Source organism: Grus americana, chromosome 1 (assembly GCF_028858705.1).
Source record: "Grus americana isolate bGruAme1 chromosome 1, bGruAme1.mat, whole genome shotgun sequence".
Lineage (NCBI taxonomy): Eukaryota > Metazoa > Chordata > Aves > Gruiformes > Gruidae > Grus > Grus americana.
The window spans coordinates 72,910,448-72,927,140 of NC_072852.1; the positions used below are offsets into that span (position 1 = coordinate 72,910,448).

At 43.0% G+C, this 16,693-nt stretch overlaps 1 protein-coding gene across 2 annotated transcripts in view; it reads left to right on the forward strand.

Moving 5' to 3' along the window:
• Nucleotides 1–8,484: 8,484 nt before the first annotated feature.
• AEBP2 (AE binding protein 2) overlaps nucleotides 8,485–16,693 on the forward strand; it is a 51,541-nt gene continuing 43,332 nt past the window's right edge. The window contains exon 1 of one of the 2 annotated variants that reach the window (XM_054824833.1): nucleotides 8,485–9,280. In XM_054824833.1, coding sequence (XP_054680808.1) covers nucleotides 8,649–9,280 — 632 coding nt within the window. In that variant the 5' untranslated portion in view covers nucleotides 8,485–8,648. The remainder of the gene's footprint in view (nucleotides 9,281–16,693) is intronic. The other variant, XM_054824840.1, reaches the window with a different exon arrangement.

Consider the following 16,693-nt stretch of genomic DNA (forward strand, 5'->3'; position numbering starts at 1 on the left):
AATCCTCTCAGCCTCTTGCCCCAAAGCTACAATGCAAACATCACAGCATACAAACATCCTGACCCATAATGCTGAGATAACAGGAGTGACAGTTGTTACATTGATGGAGATGGATTGTAGAATGCAGAATGTACTGGTATTTGTAAAGGTTTTCCACAGATCACTGCTGCCTTCTACATGGCATTTTTGTTGCCAGAGAGGGGCAAAAGGGAGTACAGGTAGGCTGGATGCTGCCCCTGTTAAACCAGATAGATGAACAGAAGGTGTGGAGGGTATTGAAGGGAGAGGCGGGGGCAAGAGAGCTCTGTTTTGGCCAGATTGCAACCATATTCCAGCTTCAGAGGGCAACAGTGAGGAAGTTTGCAGAGTAAAACCAGGGAGATTTGACAAGCAGTCATTCCCCTGGCTCTGTTGTCAGTATGCAGACGGGCAGCACGGTTCCTTTGGCACAGAATTGCTGCAGTGAGCTGATGAAGATCTTTTCAGTCCCTGGGCTTCCCAGTGCTGTCATGACAACAGCTACTTTCTCCGTCCTGCTGAAACCCCTTTTCACATTCAGTGAATGCTATGCACAGAAAAGTAGGTTGTTCTCATCAGTCTCCCTCTCTCTCTCAGATTTGATTGATGGAGAATAGGGAGGGACGCTGTACTTCTATGGACTTGGCTTCTTTGCCATGAACATGATGGATCCTTGATCTTATAGGAAAGGTTTGAACAGTTATGAATTGGAAACATTGTTTTAATGGCTCAGAAGACAAATACACTTTCTGTAATAAATATTTGTCATTAGTGGCAAATGACAATAAAGTCATCCTGCTGGTTTTGTAGTTGTTAAATTAGTTTGATTACTTTGAGTATGACTTCTGCTGTTCAGTGAATACCATAATAACGGAAAGGCTAGTTTTTGGATGCAAATCTGAACTTTGCTGAAATTCAGGTGTTCGCTCATGCTCAAGCCTACCAAATAATAATTTCTATTTAAATACACAAATGCTGTATATCTCTAGCTGTTTGATAAACATTCCATGGCCTGAATTTTTCTCATAACATAAGCAGAGCAGTGAAGAGAGAAGAGGAATCATCCAGCTGTTAAGGTTTTGGGAAATATGGACTTTGACACCTTCTCCGTAACAGTATCTTGCCCAAAGCTGACCAGACTGCGTGATAAATGCCTCTCCTATGGATAACCTCATAACTCTCTAGCATACCAAGATCTGGCAATCATGGAAAATACGTAATCTTAGTTGCTCGTCACTTTTACTCTCACAGGGTTTAGCAGGACCTTAAATTTTTCATACACACCATCATGGGAATTCTGAATGCAGTCATTAGTCTTGTAGGCTGCATCTAAACCTGCTTGCGGGGACTCACTGCTTGGTCCCAGTCATGCAGCTCAGCTCAGCTTCTGTGGCTCCTGACTAGGCCTCCCTTCCCTTCTTTAGAAATCACAGTGCAAGGCATGACTGGTGTGAACATGGTTTTGATCCCCATGTGAAGCTGGGGCAAAGCCAGGTTATATGGTTATATCTGGGAACTCAGAAAAATATTTGCTGTTTTTGCAGATTTGGCGATGCCTGCATCTTTGTGTAATGTGGGAATAATATCTCAACTTTACAAAATCACAGAATAGTTGAGGTTGGAAGGTACCTCTGGAGATCATTGAGTCCAACCCCCTTGCTCAAAGTAGCATCAGCCAGAGCACACTGCTCAGGACCGTGTCCAGATGTGGTTTGAGTATCTTCAAGAATGGTGACACCACAACCCCTCCGGAAAACCTCTTCCAGTGCTTGACTGCCCTCACTGTGAAAAAGTTTTTTCTTATGTTTAAATATAATTTTCTGTATTTCAGTTTGTGGCCATTGCCTCTTGCCCTTCACCAGATACCACTGAAAAAAGTTTGGCTCCATCTTCTTTACTTCTCCCCTCAGATATTTATATGCCTTGATAAGGCTCCCCTGAGCCTTCACTTCTCCAGGCTGAACAGTCTCAGCTCTCTCAGCCTCCCCTCATCTGACATGCTGCACTCCCTTAATTACCTCCAGGGCCCCTTGCTGGGCCCACCACAGCATGTTCTGGGAAACTGAGAACCGTGGTTGGAAGGACATGTGTTCACAGGAGTTTGATCTTGGAAAGACAAGAGATTCTTCAAGAAAAAAGGGGGCGGGGGGGAAACACAAACATTATAACTAGATTCTACGAGGGAATTTACATTTAAATTTTATGAAATATTAATATTTTAAAGAGTCAAGACTGTTCTATGAAAAACCCATATTAATTATGACCACAAACTGAAGAAGGGGAGTTTTAAAGTAATCCTAGAAGAACGTGGAAAAGCTGCTGTAAACTTGTAGTCCTTCCAAGCTGTGATTTGTATTTAATTAGCATTCAATTCATTATGCATTTCTGTTTGGTTGTAATGGTTACACACCGGTTTTGCAACATGCAAGATCTTGATTACTTTTATGGTTTTGAAAAGAAGCTCCGTGTGTGCAAAGACAGACTCTGCTCTTGACTTCGCATCTATGTTTTTAGGAAAAAACTGCTGAGATTCACTGCCTAGCGTGCTTGTGCAGAATTGCCCCCTCCATTGGGATGACCTCCCCCTGGTTTTATTGTAGTGCTTTGTAGTAACTGACTTGCAGAAAATAAATGGACATACTGGTGGCAACCCTGTATTTGTGGTCAGGCGCACACCTTCATTTAAAGCTGGAATCCAGTTCTGTTTTGCATAAGAATGTAGAAAACAGGCATTCCCCAAATTAACAGCATGTAAAGACTCTTTAATCTGGAAGCAAATATGTTAATTATCTATAGTTAAAACTAATCTAAACTACACCCTTTAAGAATGTTGATTCTTCTGGGACTTAAGAATTTTGACTGCCTTTTATTGAAAAAGAGAAAACTGTGCCTAGTAAAAAATGAACACAAGGAGGTATAGGATACTTTGGGAGGAAAAGAAAATGTTTCTGCTAACTTATATATTTTTTGAATCATAATATAAAAATATTGACAATATTCATGACAGAGAAAAGATGCTCTATTTGCTTGTGCAGTACTGCATATATTATTATTTTACCTGTTCATATGATGTATTGCATCAGCTATTTAAATTTTCCAATGTGACATTTGGAAAACTTTCTGAATAGTTTCAAAGAAAAACAACCACATTTTTATCATATACTTATGCAAGTCCCTGGAACTCACAAAAATTTAGAGACATGGGGTGACAGGATTAATATTCAGATAGATATACCAGTGCAGAAGTATTGCAAGTAGCTTTTGCTTTTGAAGCAAATTCTGAGTTGGTTCTCAGTGGTATTTATAATAACTAATAGCTTATCATAGCTAAATAGTATCTATTTGAAATTCTGTGCTGATGTTTCAGTTTTTTGCAACAAGCTGTAGAGCACATAAATAAACTGTATTTTGAGGCCTTCTAATGCCTCGAACTCAAAGCTTTATATCTTTCACTTACAAGAAATCTTCATGCTTTCTTGTTTTGCTTTTTGTGTTTTCCTTCAGTATCACTTGATGGCAAATTTAAGATCAATTAGCATGCATTTTAGAGAAGAGGTTTTATGCACTTGTAAAATATCTGATCCCTTTCAATTATATCAGAGCATCTATGGAACGTGAGCTTCCTCTTACTGTTTGTGCTTCTAGATGGCTTAACACAAAGATGCCCTCATCTCCACTGGGCTTGCAAGTTGTTATGATAATACAAATGCAAATATAATGAATGCTAGGATGTGCTGTTGGATGAGCTCCAGAATGACCAAATGGGGTTTTCCATTCCTGAACTAACTCCTGGTCCTTTGTGTCACCTTAATAACTTCATTTTTCTGTTCCTTTTTTTCCCATCCCCAGAGTGGGCTGAGTTACATTTAACTGAGCTGTCTGGAGTTTTCTGAAGTTTCACGACCTAACAGCAACAGAATGTCTTTTTTTTTTTTTCTTTCCTCCTAGTTACCACTAAACACAGTTCCTTGGTCCAGCTGATGGCATGAATTTCAGAGGCAGCTGTGCTGGGACAACAGAAGAAGCAGTGTGTCACCATGAGAGCTGTAACAAAGCTTGGGCAGGGAAGAGAGGGAAGAAGGACCCGAGCACTATGCAGAATTCATACTGCTGCAAAGTGTTTCGAAAAGCCAGTGTACAGCCCCAGCGAGGGCTCACTGCCCAACGGGGAGAGAAGAGGGACCCCAGCCCAGCATGCATTCCCAGCAGCCTTCCTTTGGTTGACCCAATCTAAGCAAGGCTTTAAGTTTCCTATAGTCATGGTTTCTAAGCAAACAGTATGGGGAGAAATTAAAGGCAGCTTCAAAAAGAAAACAGTGTAGAAGCTGAGTTTAAAGGGAGAATTAGCTGGGTGCTGCAGGAGAGGGTGGGGTCAGAATTGCAGAATGAGGCAGTTTCAGTCTGGTCTGAAAGGAAGGGCGAGAACCCAGTGCTGGATGCTCACTTGAAGCAATGGGAGATTCTGCAGCCTCTTCCTCCAGAACTTGAATTTGGATGGGGAAGGGTGGGGCAGAAAGAAGGGAAGGGTGCAGTTTCCAGAGGCTGCTGAGCAGGCAGAATGTTGTGAGCAAGGTGAGTCATGAGGTTCAGGCAGCAGGAATTTCCTGCAGAGGTTAAGACATTCATGCGGAGGCAGGGGGTGGAGAAGGGAGTTCAGTGACCAAATGTTTTGTTACAGAATTTCCCCTGGTATCCCAGCAAGTGCAAAACGGGATGCCACTTTTCCTGTAACTTAGACCTATGGCAATTTTTTTTCTCTCTTTATAGGCCTTTCTTACTGTTTTGAAGTGTTTTGCTTGCATGCTACATCATAGTATTATGATGTTGATCAACATCATGGAAAAAAAAATCAAAAAACCTGCCTTATATGTACAAAATCTTCTGATGATCTTGCCTAACTGTCCCTTCAAAAAAACTCCTTGAAACAGCAAAATTGTTGTGACTCAAGAAAAGAAGCAGCTACCTCTTTCTGCCGTCAGTGTGAATGCCCTGCACCCTGGTGTTCCTGAGGTAAGAAAAGAAAATCTTAGCTTCTCCCTGCTCTGCTGTGTCTGCAGTGTTGTCTGTTCTTGCAAGAGTGGAGAATGGTTCTGCTTGGAGTCTTTGCCCATGAAGAAGCTTCTCCTAGTTTATCTACTGGCAATTTTTTTTAATTTTGTACTTTGTTGAGAATCTCTTCCAAGTACCACAGGTCTGTATGCCTCAACATAAATATCTCAGCTTTAAAGCATCGCCCCTGTTGTAAGATGATCATACCACTCTCGACTAAGCAAACCACAAGCCCTTTGTGTGAACAACAGGGTAACATCCACCCTCAAAGTCTAAGTGGATGTGTAAGTTCTTTTTTCCAAAGGATTTCCTAACAGCGTGTCTCCTGCTTTGAGCTTCTACCAGCCCATTCAAATGCAAGTGATTTAGACGCCTTTGCAAGTTCTAGACTCATCTCTTCTCAGACAGATCTCCTCTTTCAAGAGGTTTGAAAAGTCAAAAGCCTTGGAGAAAAAGATTTACCTTTGGTAAGCTGGGTATTTTTGTACTGAGAAAGCTCAGTAACAAGAGATTCAAGTAATAATTGCTGCTTGCACTTGATTAGGACTTTATTATAGTGCTCAAGGACCAAGCCTGGAAGCAGAATTTTGTGGTTTTGAAAACTGAGAGCAGGACTCCAGGAGATTATCACAGAGTATTTCTCTGATGACAGCCCGCTGCAGTAGTGACCCCTTTGGTACAGATCTCTTGCTTAAATGCTAAGTGATTGCCATTAGGCAGGTTCACACTGTCCTTCCTATTCATTTGTGTCCCAAGGTTTCCTTCCCTGACCCTCTTTGAATACACAAATTACCTAATGAGCTGGCGTCTCTAGTGCTCTACTTAGGAAAGTGGGAGGTCTGAATCACCCTGCTTGCTTTCTGCACACATACACAAGGAGCCTTGCGTGCACACACGACCTCAGGAAACCCAGAGAATTGGGGGAAAGAAAATACATTGTTGGGCTTATGAACACACACTGGAGTGGAACTGGACAATTTACTTTAGGGTACGTGGAGTTCTCTGACATAACTTTTACCCCTTTTTTCTCAAATTCTTAGTTTGTGAAAGGTGTCTTTTACTTAAGTCCTTTATATATTTTTCGTGTCTCATGACGTGATACCTCTTTGATTGTGTCCCTTGCTACAGCAGAGGACTCCAGAAGGTAATCAATAGGTAGAAGAGACACAGGAATTACTTCAGCTACTGCCGTCTTCTGACTGAATTAAAGGGTGTCGTTTGGTTTTGAAATCTCACACTTCATGTTTGATAAGACTGGTGGCAGCAACACCCACCCAGAAGCGCTACGCCTTCCTAAGTGAAGAGTGAAGTACAGAGCACGGTGCTACTGGGAGGGAGGAGGAAAGGCAGAAGAGGATGTAGAAGCTCAGGGTTTGGTGACTATTTTGCTGGAGTTAGTAGACCAGCGATACATTAATTACACAGCTATCTTTTTTCTTATTTTAAGCATCCTTACCCTTTCTACTTTCTAGCTGAGGCTGGTTTCTAGAAATCTGGGAAACTATCATCACTTTTTTGCTGTTGTTGGTTTCCAAAGTTTGCTCATGCTCCTCTGTGGGTTAAAGATGTCATTGGCTTGTTTTCAAAGATTAATCCAATATCATGTCCCTTTGCTCCAATGCTGTCTTGCTGTTTCAGCACCGTGGCATTTTATTTTGATGCTGCTACACCATGGGTTGCTGCTGTTGCTGCTAACAACTACGTTTGTTGATGGGCTGGGAGCCATCTCCAGCTATGCTAGTGCAGGTCTTAGGATCACACTTTCCAGATTTTAATCCTATGTGGTTAACTTCTGGAACCCAGGATCTCTGTGGGTATGCCAGCTACGCCTGCTGTAACTTGAATTGGTGATGTTCTTCCTATTGCACAGAAGGCACGTTTTCTGGACTGAGTTGTGGTTCTGTGTTTTATAGATTGTTTCTAAACTAAACTACCATCTCTTCATGATTTTTTTTTTAATGTGGCAAGCTCTGTATGAGTTGGGTAAAGATGTATATATGACATTTGAAATTCATGTGGAATAGCATTTTGTGCTTTCAATTACCCTCTTCATCCCTCCAATAATTTGTCAAACTACCTGATTTCATCTCCGTGTTCAGATTCAACCCACCTTCCTGTTTTACTGCTACTCCCCATTCTATAAACTTTTGCTAATCACTTCCACATGACAATTTATCAAATGTTTTCTTGATGTCCATGTAGACACGACTCTTGTCAAAAAGCCTGTCACCTTAGTCCAGTATGATCTACCTTTAGTAAACTTTACCCCATTTTACATTAATATTGAAATGACTTTAATTTTCAACATTTGTTCTGAAGTCTTGTACGTGATTGACAGTCATTCTGTTCAGCTTTCCCCTTTCCCCTTCTACACATACACAGTAGGTTTTTTTTCAGATGGCACAATTCCCAACTCAACAAATTTACTAACCTCATGCCTCCAGAACTGAATTTAGGTCCCTGAGAAAAAAAAAATTAACCCATTTCCCCTTTTAGTATATTAAACTCTTTGGGTTTACTTTCATTTAAATGCAGTAATCTATATTTTGCATTCCACTTAAGTCTGTTTAGTCTGCTTTTGCCCGGCAGCCAACATGCCTCTTCACTGCAAATGGAAGTTTAAGGCCACATGTAGTTTATTCTCTTCGCGCTCTCTCACCACATAGCGCGACTGCTTTTTCATTCCTTTTTGTCAGTATTGCTGAAAACCTTTTTCTGTCTCCTTTGTGTGTCAGCTGAGCTTGTCTTTTGACAATTCTCACTGGATAATGTCACATCGTGACCTGCACCCTGTAGCTCTCTTTGCTGAGGAGCCTCGTTTCTCCCTTTCTCGCAAGTTCTCTATGCCGTTTCCCCGTTATTTTAGTTACTGCGAGCCCGGTCAGCCTCCTCCCACCCCAACTCCGTTTTCCTCTCACGGATACAAATGCCACTAAGTTTTCCTCTGCCGTGACTCCCGGTCTCTGCCCCTCTTTCTGGCAGTCCCGTAGGCCTAAGGCTACCCAGCTTCTGACTGAACCAGCCAGGGGGCTTCTGAGGTGTGGGACGCTTGCGCCGCCGGCGCTTCTCCCGGGGGAAGGTGGGGCGGCGGGGGCTGCGTCTCCTGGCCGGGAGTGCCTCGTTCGCCGTTCCCGGCTCGTCCTGCGAACTCCCCTCCGCCCATGGATGTTTAGCCGCTCTTCCCCCAGACGCGGTGACTAACGATGACGCGATTCAAGCGAGGCGTTAGGAGCGAGCCAGGATCCCCGCCGCCCAACCGCCGCCCCGCCCCGTCCCGCCCCGCCCGACCGTTAACGCCCCTCCCCCGCACCGCCTCCCTCGGCACCCCGCGCCGGGGCCGCCGCTCCGCCCTTCCGATGTTTTTGTCCCCAGGCGCGTTCCGTAGCGCGTGCGGCTGCGGCCCGAGCCCCTCCTCTCTGCGGCTCGCGCCGCCGCGCGATTGTGCGGGTGAGAAGGGCAAGGGGAGGGAGCGAGCGAGCGCGGCCGCGCGCACGGGCCGCGCGCACGCCCCCGCCGTTGCCGCCGCCGCGCGCGCCCGGCCCCGCTCGGCTCCGTCGCGCTCGCAGCGACTCGCAGGCGCCATGGCGGCCGCTCGCAGCGACATGGCGGAGCCGGAGGGGCTGCTTCCCGGCGAGGCGGCGGCCGCCGCGGCCGAGGAGGAAGAGGCTGGGGCTGGATCCTCGTCGTCGCCTTCGTCCTCGGCGGCGGCGGCCGCGGCGGAGACGGAGTCGCTGCTGCTGCTGAACGGCGAGGCGGAGAGCATGTCGGAGCCGAGCCCGGAGAGCGCCAGCCAGGCCGGGGACGGGGAGGACGAGGACGAGGAAGAGGAGGAGGAGGAGGAGGAGGAGGAGGAGGGCGGCGAGGAGGAGGAGAGCAGCCTGGTGGGGAGCAGCAGCACGAGCAGCGGCTGCTGCAGCGACGAGACCCGCTCGCTGAGCCCCGGCGGCAGCAGCGAGGCCGACGCCAAGGAGGAGCCCAAGGGCCCCCGGGGCAGCCAGGAGGACGGGCTGGGCCGCGGCGGCGGAGGCGGCGGCGGGGGGAGCAGCTCCAGCAGCGTGTCCAGCGGTGGCGACGAGGGCTACGGTACCGGCGGCGGCGGCAGCAGCAGCAGCGGCAGCAGCAGCAGCTGCAGCGCCACGTCGGGGGGCCGGCGGGGCAGCCTGGAAATGTCCTCGGACGGGGAGCCCCTCAGCCGCATGGACTCGGAGGACAGGTCAGTGCGCGTCCCGTCCCCCCGCCGGCGGCCGCTGCCTCTGCCCTTTCCCGGGGAGCGGGGGGTCCCTCGGGTCCCGGGGCCGGCGGGCGCCATGTCCGGTTGCCTCCCCGCCTCGCAGCGTCGGGGGGCTCGCCAACCAGCCCCCCCCCCCCCGCCCCGCCGTGGCAGCGGCAAAGGGGCCCCTCATCCCCGGGCGCTGGCCGCGCTTCGCTCCCCCCCCCCCCCGGCCGCGGGGGCTGTCAGGGCGGCGGCGGGGGGCAGCCACAGGTTTCTCCGGCCAACTTGTGCCGGGCGGGGCGGGGGGCGGCCTGTGGCGGCGCGGCGGGCCCTCCGTCCCCTCCGCGGCTTCTGCTCCTCCAGGCCCCCTCCGAAAGCCTGCCCACTGCTTTTGGGAGGAGGGGGCGCGCCCCGTCGTCGTGTCCGTCCCCATCGTCCCGTTCCCCCCCCCGCCCTCCCCGGCTCGGCGTCGGGCAGCAGGCTGCGTGGGGGCTGCTGGAGCTGTAGCCATCACCGTTAGGCGTTTTACGGAGAGCCCCGGAGCGGTCCCCGCTGCCATCTGAGCACGGGGCGCTGCCTGTTCAGGTGGCGATGTTTGGTTGCTGCTTTTCTCTGAAGCTGCTGATTTTTTTCAGATGGTGCTTTTGGGATTCTTTAGGGTTGTATCTTGCGCTAACACACAGGAGGGGTGTACTAAAGGTTCAGGATGGGAAATCATCTGTGGATGTGGTTTTACCTGCACCCGCACCAGGCTCTTTACGCCAAAGGCAGAAAGCTGAGTGGTAACCTATTAAAGCATAAGGGGGGGGGGGTGTCTAGTTTACTAAAATAAAAAGGCAACCAGCCTTTCCATATGTATTAGATGTGCACAAGTAATAAACGTACGCAATATTAAGTGAGGCTCAGTAATTTGATGCTCAAAATCATCTCTGGATGAGTTCTGTAATGGTAAATGTAAAGATTATTTCTTAGGTTTTTCTGTGTTAAAGGTACACATCTCACTTTACCAAGAGTTTAGCTTGATTCTTGTGGAAAGGTACAACCAAATTCTCACACATGGTTGACCTTTCAGGTCTGGTTTAGCCTACTAAGTCAAGCATTTCAAAGAATATGGCTTATGTAGTAGCTTTCTTAGATGTTGTGTGCAATGGTTTAGTTGACAAACTGAAAATAGGATGAAAAATGGACATAAGAGCAGTCTTAAAATGCTGTAGGTCCATTTACTAATTGGTCCTTTCAGATAGTTTAAGAAACCTGTGCTATTTTTTTTTTTAATTTCAGTTTAGCATTAAAAAGCATCAGACTTCCCTGTTAGAGTTACAGTTAAGTAACAATTACAATTTTGTTTGTACTTTCTTAAGATAGTTTCATTGTTCGGTGTGAAGAATTATGTGGTTTGGTCCAGATATATACTTTGAGTATATGTTAGATCAAATTCTGTGTGGCTATACAGATACCCATATTTCAGAAGTGGGGCATCACTAGATCTAAACTCAACTGCTAAACAAACAAAACCTTCATGAGTCAGTTACCCAAAACCATATAATTGGCCTAAAAGTCTTAAGATGAGAGAAAAAAAAAATCAGTTCTTTGGCTTCCATCTGACTTTTGAGACTCATAAAAAAACTCAGGAGTTTTTTTTTCTTCCAAACTTGTGCAAGATGGAAAGGGGGGGGTGTGTTGGGGGTTTGTTTGTTTTGTTTTTTCAAAAGCTGAGATTTTATGTGAAATCACATAAGTATGGGAGTGGAAAAACAACAGGTACATAATGGAGTTTTAAGATAATGGTTTCTTGGTTTTCATCAAATTAAAATCTAAATCTAATCCTGATCATATCTGAGTGTGTGTCAATTTGTGGGTTGAGGAAATAACAGAAATAACTTGCAGGGGTTTTCTGGAAGTACGGTGTCATTATGCCTTGCTTGTGTACTCCAGAGCCAGTGTGCTACTTTCTTTTTCTTTCATTGTTCTTATGGTTCTCTTGCTATAGTCACACAGTTAAATCTATGTGTGTACTCATCGTTGCTCCTTTCCAGTATCATTGGTACAGACTCAGTTGCAGGAGTGGGACTCTTTGCGTTTAGTGGTTTAAATAAGGACTGTGCCTTGTTTTTAATCTTTGCAAAATTTTATCTTGAACTGCCAGGCTGAAAGTTTGGGGTGCTGAGAGGGAATTTTGTGCTGTAATTTCAAAGCCTGCTTTTGAGTTGGGTAGGAAAAAAACAGTGCTACTAAGAGTGCCGTTTGGTATTCCTGGTGATCGAAAATTTCATTTTGTGTGCGCCCCTTGCTTCAGCATGGTAGAATGCTTTATTATTCTTGCTATGTGTAGTCTAGCAAGTCACTTGCTTGACCTAATGATCCAAATCATTGCTGCTGCTTGGAAGCCAGCCACAACATAATCTTGTGGTTTTTAGATGATCAGACAGATAAGGAGAGTGTTGGCAAAGGTAGGGGATGTGCTGAAGAGCTAAAGAGTATGTGAGGTAGGATGGTGAAATACCAGGGAAGAGCTGGGAACAATTCAGACTTACAGGTGGAGGTACAGGTTTATGATGATATATTAAAATTCTTAAAGACTTAATCATTCATTGATTTAGTCATCTCTGTATTAAGATGTAAGTTCTTTAACTGTTAGAGAATATTCTGTCTATTAAGTGATGTTTTATATAAAATAGTATATTGTACAGTACTTAATGGCCTTTGACTACCTGAAGTTCTAAAGAACTTGATGTATCATCTCACTGTGTGTTGTAGAGCAAGATTATGTGGGGGAAGGAAGAGAGAAAAGGAAAGAGAGAGATTGAACTAACATTTCATTGAATTTACAGTCCCTGGGTTAAGTGAGAGGAAGCTGGTAGAAGGGTATACTTGGTAAAAATTCTCCTGCTGTAGGCAGGTTTGGTAACATTCAGATCATGCCCTTAGGCTTGGGATTTTTTTTCTTAGTTCCTCTTTAGAAAATTTGAATAAATAAGAGGGTGTGGTGAGAGGGCTTGAATTCCACGAGCAATCAAATTCTCGTTTCCCTGTGTACGGTCTTTATAATTTTCCACAATTATCAATATGTTATCTCTTTGATTTTTTGGTTTAGTGATATCAAATATAAAATAAACTATAAATAAAACAGCTGAACAGGAAAATCTTGCATATGATCAAAACATAACTACTGCTCAGCAACTTCTATTACTAACATTTTGAATGTATTTTCAGAGTATCTGCTAATTGAATAAATAATTTGGGGCATTACTGTAGGAAATTTGTAAGTATTTATAACAACACAAGAAACAAATGTCATGTTGAATATCAATGCCCTGAAACTTAGGGTGACTTTTAACCAGCTATTTCGATGCACATAGACAGACTTTGTATTTTGTTAAAACATATTTATCTTTCCCCCAGAAACCAAAAAGCAAAACCCAAACTGATACCTAGGATAACCACGTGGCATTTTCAGCTAAGTGGTATTAGTAATGAGAGCTGAATGCAATAACTCTAGGACTGTGAGGTATTTTGTTGATCTGTAATCATTCCAGGTTTTTCCTGGGAATTGTGCTAAGTTCCCACTACTGTGCTGAAATTTGTTTATGACTTTTGAGCAAGCTCGGATCAGCTGGCTCAATAATAATAGGCTGCATTCAAGTCTAGTTATCTTCCAGATTTACAGTTAGAACAAAGACTAATATCAGCATGTGAATACTGGTAATTTTCTTGTGCCTTTCCCTAACTTCAGACATGTCCTGAAAGGATGGATGTCTTTCTCCAGAGTTCTCTGGAACAGCTAGTCTTACTGCAATGCTGAGAAACATTTGATATGACTTTAAAAGAAAAAAATAATGGTTCAGTTAATTATAAACACAGTAATTGAGTCTAGCGTTGGGCCACAGGTACTGAAGCTAGGCCTAAGCAGATGCCTGGATTTGGGTATAAATCAGCTGATCTGAACGCAGTGAAGATGCATCTGCAGCTGAACTACAATATTTACTTACAAACACTTAGTGTTAGATTACTGAAATAATTTAAATATTGTTTACTGGAAAGTTTATTATGGAAGTATATTTAAATCTGAAATAGTTTCATTATCAGATTGTTTGATTTAAAGAAAGGTGGTAGATCTTGCAGTCGTAATAAGATGTTTAGCAGAAATATAAGTAGTAAAGCAGTGTGAAGGGCTTTTTTGTTCACCCCTGTGAATTTGTCTTGCCTCTTTGTCCTCTCACCTAGAAGTTAGTCCTGGTCTGCCATTCTTGCATCATCTTTACCCTTTTTTAGCAGTTTATCCTTTACTCCCTCCTCTTAATGACTAGGCAAGAAGCAGTGGAAAAATATATTTTAGCTGGAGGTATCAGCTGTTTTTCTGACTGGTATCTAAGTGCTGATTGGCTAGCTGGTAGTCCAAATGTAACAGGTTGTCGTTGGACCTATGTAGTAATCTTTCCCTCAGGCACAGCACTAATTAATGTCCATCTCTTTTACAGAGCGGGCAATTTGCATGTAACTTGTAAGGCTTGGGTTTTGGTTTGGTGGAGGGTTTTTCTGAGCCTGTTCACACTTACTGTTATTCACCAACAGACTCTGTTACTGGAAGGAACTGATTCAAGGAATACTCAGTAATATTCAAGGAAACTTTTAGCTATCTTAACCCTATTGGACTTGTAGAATACTTTAGAAATGTTATTATTCCATTCCTGTGTAATAGGAGAGTAGTTCTGAGAACAGACCTTTTGGAAAAGTTTTTCAGTAATAAAGCTTTTTGTGCTTCAGATTGTCAGGTTCGTTCATTTTATCTAGTGAAATGAGACAGCGTGAAACTAACAGGTTGAAAGAAGCAATTTAGACATGAAGAATCCAGGCTGAGGTTTTTTTAATCTCGTTTAAAATGAAGGCCTTCTCAACCTTTAATATGTATGCTGATTTTAAAATACTAGTTATTTAAAGGTTTAAATATAGGCTTTATCTAGTTTTTAAATGTTTAGAAGTGAAGAATTTTCAAGACTGACTGGGCAGTGACATGTGAATTGCATGAGTTATGTTTATGAAGGCTGAATGGTAAATTTGAAATATAATCAGGAAAGCATGTGGTACTAATAGGTATGCTTCATATATCCATGTGACCAGATTAAAAAGTGCTTCAGGCCTTTCTTTGCTGCATAGTCTCACTTGTTCCTTTCGAGGAAGTGAAAAATCATTCATTAGCACTTATGGCAAGGTGGTTAAGTCATTAAATTTTTTTTTGAGTGTGTGTAATATTGACGTGTCAGAATGGGCTATATAGAAGATTACCTGACTTTCATAATTTTCAGCAGAATTTTGATTTTCAGCATTTCTGACTGCATTTATTGTTGCTGTTGTTATTTGCTTTCAAATAGCAAAATAAAACCCTTGTTTCTGTAATGGTTATGTTCAGGCCTTTCTGGCACTGAAGAAAATAGCTTTTGATGGGAAGACAAAACAGCCCAGATATTTTGTATGGGGAGTATCTTTATTACTAAAGCTGTTGGTTGGTATAATTGAGTGGTTAACATGAGGTCTTTTTGTGAACTAGATGAAAGAGCTTGGTATAATGAGCTGTTATATTTATTGTAGTAAGATGTAAATATACTTCATAGAATTTGAGAAAAACATTTTCCTATTCAGTGTAAGAGATGAATGGTAGTATTGCATTTATATTGGATTTGTACATCCACACAGGTCTATGTGCATTTTATTTGTTTGTGACATCATTAAGTCTGGTAACTTCTGAATATGAGGTTTGATTGATGGATTCAGGCAATTTCCTAGGCAGTAGTGGAAAGAATTGTCTCGGTCGGTTGTTTCTGTTTTGTGGTGGTTTTGTTGTTGTTTGTTTTGTTTTTTTTTCCTTTCCCACTTTCCAGTTAAGTTAAACTGGGTGTTATGTGCAGCCTGAACATCCATTTGGCAGAGATGTGACTACGTGCATTTCTGGAGCTGGTCACAAATAAAACTAACTTTTTTGGATGATGCAGTGAAAATGTTCTACCATAGCCACTCTTACTCAAATCTGCACAGCTTTGCAATAGCTTTAATGTATTTAGTTCTATTTTGAAATACACTGTGCAATTAGAATAACGGTGGGGCAATGATCAGTATGCAGAGCTAGCATGGTAGACAGGGGTATGGAAGTACACCTAGAACCCCTTGCATTGGGGTAGTTGTAGAGCCATCTATTATTGGGTGGGAAAGAGGGGACATGGTACAGAAGGGAGCAGATGGAGAATTTGAGATGGTAGTAGACCTTTCTGGCAAGGGCATGATGGGAGGTACACACTGAAAACTTTTGATATGATAGGGAATGAGATGTCTTAATAGCCTGAGGAAAAAGTGAGAGCTTAACCCAAAGGAAGGGAAGAAATTTGTCTCTGCTGTAAAGGAGCCAAGTAATTGCAGGGAATCCTTGAAACAGGTGGGAACGTAATCTCCAGTTAACTTGTGCATGAGAAGGGAACAGAAGAGACTAAGGAACTCCTTTGTCTGAACAGTGAGTTTTATCCACTCTCCCAGTTGCTATTAAAAAAATACGGTGGCATGACTTGCAGAAAAGTGAAAGTGGTAGTTTTGGAAGATTCTCTGAGGTAGAGGTTTCTTTCTTTTGTTATTCTATCTATACAACTGGTTTCTTTTTATAACTTTATATGCCTTCTGTCTGGAGTTGTTCATATTTGGAATATGTATGTGTTCAAATAAATTTATTTTAGAAAATGAAATATAAATATTCCATGTTATGCTTGCTATTTATCATTGTTTTTGTGATATGCTAAGATAGTGTTTACAATTCTCAGATTGTGATTTTGCAAAACTAAAAACCAACAAATAACTGGGGAAAAAAATTGAAGCCTCTCATCCAAGATACTGGTATACTTTTTTCCTTCATGGTGGTAAAATAAAAAAAAAAGACCTGGGATTTCTTTTCCCATATCTAATTTTCTTCTCTGTACTGGTGTTTAAGATCTTAAATATGTTTTGTTAAACTTCAGTTGCTAACAGTTAATGGATACTTTCTTTAATAGGGGGTTACTTAAGGTATATGTAAAGATACTTCATAGTGATAGAAAAGCAAAAGATTTGTTAGGATCTCGAAAGTCCTGTTGTCATCCTAATGCACTGTAGAAGGGTTCTGTAATTCAAATAGCTTGTGTAGTGTCAGAGGGAGCAAAATGAACCTAAGCTGAGTTGAGAGACTTATAAAAGACAAGATTATTGGCACATATAGTGGTAGTATCATTTAATAAATATACTTTACTTAATTAAGAATATAGCATAAAGAATCTCCACTTATTGTTAATCTTAATGTTGTTCCATGGAGCATCTTGTACAAATTACTAGTTCCCCTGTAAAATTGCAGTTAAGTCCTTATATTGGTCATTATAGTTTATTGTGCTGTAACCATAACTT